Source organism: Nematolebias whitei, chromosome 3, assembly GCF_014905685.2.
Source record: "Nematolebias whitei isolate Nwh7 chromosome 3, NemWhi1, whole genome shotgun sequence".
Classification (NCBI taxonomy): domain Eukaryota; kingdom Metazoa; phylum Chordata; class Actinopteri; order Cyprinodontiformes; family Rivulidae; genus Nematolebias; species Nematolebias whitei.
In genome coordinates this window covers 33,646,134-33,651,911 of record NC_056500.1, presented here as the reverse complement: position 1 = coordinate 33,651,911, position 5,778 = coordinate 33,646,134, and the positions used below count along the sequence as shown (strand labels likewise).

Below are 5,778 nucleotides of genomic sequence, written 5' to 3'. Positions count from 1 at the left end.
ATATATATATATATATATATATATATATATATATATATAAACCACTACTTACTACTTGTATTACTATTCCTACTTCGCAGTTTTTCACTTACCACGGGGCTTCAGGGTACGTATCCCCCGTGATAAACGAGGGACTACTGTACTCACATCATCATTCTCATGCTTGCAAATTTTTATTACATTTCCTTTTCTTACCTTTAAATTTAAGCCTTCATTGATGTGATGTTATTAAAATGATGTAATTTACAGCCATTATTTAAATATATCTTCTTTTATATTTGTGTTATTTTCCAGACTATATGTCGCTCTTTTTTTCATAGTTTGGCCAGTCCTGCCGTGTATAGTCCAAAGCGACTTGTTTACATTTTTTCTCCTCTTCATGACGCAATTTTTGACTGATGAGTTAAATGTTTATTCATACTGACATGAACCAAAATGTAAACATTACCATTTGCAGTCGTGAGATGGCTCTCTAGGCTTTTGATCGTGTCTATATGTTGTTCCTCTACCGCTACCCCCCCCCCCCCCCCCCCCCCCCCCCCCCCCCAAAAAAAAAACATTCACTTAGAGACAACTAAGAAAAAAAAAAACTATTCTGCAGATTACAAACTGCAGGTAATAAAATTTGCAGCCCAAAACGGTAATCGAGCACCAGAAAGAACGTTTGTAAACAGGTGGGGTCTGCGCACTCTGCCTGCGGGATTCAGCTCGGCAAAAGGGACGGCCGCTCAACGATGGAGGATTCCCCCTCGTGGGGGTCCTTCCCCCCCATGCCTGGCTGGCTTCCACTGGGCGCATTTCCTCTGCAGTGGTGCACCGCGACTGGCTCTTGGTCGGCTTGGAAGAGTCTGGGGACTGTAATATCTGTTGGCTTACTCCTTTTAATACAAGAAGACGGCTGCTTGACGAACTCATCATGAACTGTATTTATTAACCATCGTCTTCAGAAGCATCATAACATCAGCACCGTTCCCAGTCTCATCACACTACATATCACTGCGCCACCACCAAAACCCAGTCATGTATTAGTGAGCGGCACTATATACTACAGGGACGAAGGTGGCTCCGCGAGCTCTAAAGCATTACCTGCCCGCAACCCCCCCCCAGCTCTGGTGGTGGGAGGGACAGGGCCCCCTCTCCCCTGGCACGGCACCTATCATAAGGGGTCAGCAGCGATGCATAATAAATGTGACTTATACTCCCAAGCAACTTGTATGTTTTTTTCCTCTTCATGATGCGTTTTTTGACTGATGCAACCTATACTCCGAGCGACGTATAGCCCCAAAAATACGGTATATACAATATGATCTTTAAAATATTCCAAATTTCAAACTGGAGTTTAACTTATTAGCATTTTTGAAATAATTATTTATTCATATTACTTGTAATTTTACTTCCATTTGTGTTTTTAGGTTTTCAAAAAATGTTCTGTAATGAGGCAAACACAACTCTTACCTGAAGATGTCACCTAACTTTCTCATGAGTCAGCAGTTTCCATCGGCTTACATAGCACCTTGTCTTTCACCTTTTTGTTTTGATTCCTTTCTGGTTCATCCTCATTGTCCTCTAAGCTGCATTTTGAGTCAAAACATGGGATGTTTTCAGTGGAAAAACTACTAATTAACCACAATAAACACCAAATAATCAAACATACTGACATGAGTTTTCATTGTGAGAGGAGCTCAGAACAGCAAACATTGGAATTTTTGCCACTAATTTGAGGTCACAAAACCCAAATTTAAAAACAGTTTCTTTTGCTTTGAAAGTCACAGTTTAAAAAGAAAATAATCTAATACAACTTTAAATTTTTAAATTTTATCTTTTATGGTCTATTCATATTTTACATAACATAGACATTTTAGCTTGCTTTAAATATAAAAACAGGCTCTGACATACCAGTAGAGTTTAGTACATACAGTAAGATCCCGTCTTTATCACAAAATTTCACAAAAGAAAAATACGAAGTAAAACTACCATTTTAATAGTTTTAATTTGCTCCTCAGGTGGAGGATGCAGAGGCTCGCCGACTTTTCCAGCAGATTATCTCAGCTGTTGATTACTGTCACAGGCACATGGTGGTCCACAGAGATCTCAAACCTGAGAACGTCTTGCTTGATGCCAACAAGAACGCCAAGATTGCCGACTTTGGTATGATCCCAAAAGCACACTATAAAAAACAAAAGAGTATGCTTTGCCGAAGAAATGATTGTGAGGCGTTATGTGCAGAGTAGAATTAGAGAAAGAAGTGTTTGTAACAGGACTGATAATACCATGTAGTTAGACAATTTAATTAAAGCCAGATGGCAGCTTCTAGTTACAGAGTTGTAAATAAGAATAAACATGTCTCTGGAGATTGCCTCTCATTGGACATGGCAATATTTTTCCCAGCTAAAGATAAAATGTCTGACAATATGGCCATGAAAATAATTATTTTGAAGAAAACACACACACACAAGGGCCCTTGTTCACAGCAGGATACGAGGGGTGGAGAGATGTTCCTTAGCAACGGCCAGGTCTCATATCAAGTCTGGCAGGAAGTCTTGAGGCCCAGTGTCATCCGATAGTGAAGGAATCGACGGGTGTGTGATGGTGGGGGACAGCAGGAGAAGTGTTTTGGCTGACAGTGAAGAGACTCTGGTGAGCAGAGAGAAGAGAGGGAGTGCTTAGGGAGCAAGGATAAAAGATAAAGTGAAGGTCAGCAAATCGCAGAGTGTCTGATGTTTGGCACCAGCCCTGGCAGGCAAAGACATACTCATCCAATTAGATGAGCTTTGTGTTTAAAGCGCACTGTCTTGGCTGGCAAGGGAGGATAAAGATCTCAGCAGTGTCTACTGTGTATGTCTCTGCCCTTAACTGAATACTGCTTCTCTGGCACAGTTTAACCAGCTTGTATCAAAGAGTGAAACATGAGGATTCTTTGTTTAGTGTCTTTTACAGTCAGATTAGAGAGGGATGGTTGTTCATGTGTGTTTTCCTCGTGACCGACCAACAGGACTTTCAAACATGATGTCAGATGGAGAATTCCTTCGAACGAGCTGCGGTTCACCAAACTATGCAGCTCCAGAGGTCATCTCAGGAAGGTGCGTGTAATCTCATGTTTATGGTCAAGAGGAACAAATCTTTTAGTTATGAAACAATTAAATTTTGTATTGAATAATTTGGTGGACAGTAATGCATTGCTTCAAAGTTCTAACAAGGTTAATTAAGTCAGGTCCTCTGGACGGATTCTTTGTTGAAACGTTTCGTCGTGTAAATGTGTAATTGAAAAGAGATCCAGGAAGTGGCTACAAGAAGAAGTGATAGAGTGCCTGAAAAAGTCAGAGCAGGACAAGCTATTGACTGTATTCTGTACCACAGACCGTACCCAGGGGAGGCCACACCTTCTCTATATGGTTTACCTAAAATTCACAAACAAGGTGTACATTTAAGACCAATTGTTAGCATGATTAACTCTGTCACTTACAATGTTTTCAAATATCTGGCGGCTGTACTCGTCCTGTTGATTGGCAGCTCATAACATCACATACAGAACACCATGGACTTCTTCTTTATCTTGTGAACAGCTAGTTTTGGCTGTCACCAGCAAACTGGTTGATCCACTATCAGAAAATGCTATTTATAAGACTGACTTTGTTGCAGCTCCTCAGACTCAAGAAGTCCTTTGGATTAATGATGAAACGTTTCAATAAAAAGAATCAGTCCAGAGGACCTGACTCAACCATGTTAGATTTATCTACCTGGATTATTGAACATCAGGACATTGCTTCAATGACTGCTTTGTTTTTGGTTTAAATGCTAACTTATATACAATGTATAACCTTTAAATTGCTTCATCCACTGTTAGATGCTATTTTTATGCTAGGATTTTTCATGGGTTTGTATTAAAATGCACAATGACCAAACAAAAAATATTTCTCTGAAAGTAGCCAGGTAAAAAGACAAATATAAAGGAGGGAAAAGGGAGCTATTTGTTAGATCAATAAATAATATAAAGCAACATTTTGAAAGATCTTTAAATAACCTGCAGAAGAGAACAAGTTGTCAGTTTTGAGTGAAGGACAATAACATTACTGAGTGACATCTTTCAATGTCTCCTCTAAAATAAATAGTTACTAATCTGAAAAAAAATAAATAAATCAAGATTTAGTTAAATCACAAAAATTCAAATATTTTTTTAAAAGTAGCAAAGCTTGATTGTTTTCATATTTATACTTTTGTTGCAGCCGTATAATCATAGTAAAAATATCAACATTCTGCTTTTATGCAGAAGAATAATGGCTAGACGTTGTTCAGTCATGCTCTTTTCCTGTCAAACGTTCTCATTTTTCTTCCAGGCTGTACGCAGGCCCAGAGGTGGACATCTGGAGCAGTGGGGTGATTCTGTACGCCCTGCTGTGTGGCACTCTGCCCTTTGATGACGAGCATGTTCCCACGCTGTTTAAGAAGATCAGAGGAGGGGTTTTCTACATCCCAGAGTACCTGAACCACTCTGTGGCCACGTTGTTAATGCTCATGCTGCAGGTGGATCCACTTAAAAGAGCCACTATCAAAGACATCAGGTACCAGCTGAGTCAGGAGATTCCTTTTATCAGCTGTGTTTAACATCTTTTAGTGTTGTAGTCCCTAGATCTTCCGTATATTCATGTCCTGACTGGTCAGAGCCGTGGCAAAAAAAAACTTACCTGTTGTAAGCACTGGTAGTATCAATGATTACTGAAATAATTATCCACATTTTACCTCACTGTTAATTGTTTTCCTTTAAAAAAGGTCCTTCTACTGAACGCTTTTTCTCCTTTTAATCTGAAGCAATCACTTTTTCTATGCTGCTTATGTTTTTGGCTTGTTACTGTAGAATAATTTGTCTTTCATATTTGGCTTTGACAAACACATTTTTGGTGTTATTATGGCTAGCAATCCAAAAGGTTAAAAGTAGGGATGCAGGGTATTGGATTTTTGGCCAGTATCCGATATGCTAATATGTTAAAACTGATTTGGCTGATAACCGATACCAATACTGATATTTTTTCCCTAGACCTACTTACAGAGACTACACAACTTTCTCTGCTGTGGAATTAAAATACTACATTATTCTGCATGGTCTTTGTCAGTTTAGCCTGCTACCAAATGCAGATGCCAAAAAGGGGCTGAAAATGATGTAACACTTCAACTTGGATTATGTTTATCAAATTTATTCATGACATTTTCTCTCTGACACAATGACAACACTTGAACAGTGCAAATTTGTAAATTTTCACAAATCTAAACTCAACCTATTCACAAGTGACAAGTGAATAGCACATAAGTGCATTAATAGATATACTTGACAGTTTCTTAAATTAAAAATTAACTTAAAACAGAAGCCTTTTATATCAGTGACTTATTTTGATGGAATGGCTGATGTCCGACATTTAACTTTATCGCTAATATCGGCTGATACTGATACTATGCTGATGATAATATCGTATATCCCAAGTAAAAATTTCAGTTTTATTCCCTATGTAACTGTACAGCATTTTGTTTATCCATTCTACTGATTTTTTTTTAAATATAAATCTGTCAGGGAATTTTTGGTCTAAGGTTATGGATGTTTTTATTACTATGACTGAGAATTATCCTGATGCATGCTCAATAATCCAGGTAGAAAAATCCAAAAAAGTTCAATCTGGTCCTCTGGACATTCAAAAAAACAAAACAAAGCAAAAAAATATAGAAACGTTTCGTCTCTCATCCAAGAGACTTCCTCAGTCTGAGGTGCTGTTTTCAGCTCAGTCTCTTAAA

The 5,778-nt window shown here is 38.4% G+C and overlaps 1 protein-coding gene across 1 annotated transcript in view; it reads left to right on the top strand.

Moving 5' to 3' along the window:
* prkaa2 (protein kinase, AMP-activated, alpha 2 catalytic subunit) overlaps positions 1–5,778 on the top strand; it is a gene marked incomplete in the record, with an annotated part of 45,956 nt that overhangs the window by 4,912 nt on the left and 35,266 nt on the right. The window contains 3 exon segments of the mRNA XM_037698219.1: positions 2,004–2,148; positions 2,993–3,080; positions 4,335–4,559. Coding sequence (XP_037554147.1) covers positions 2,004–2,148; positions 2,993–3,080; positions 4,335–4,559 — 458 coding nt within the window.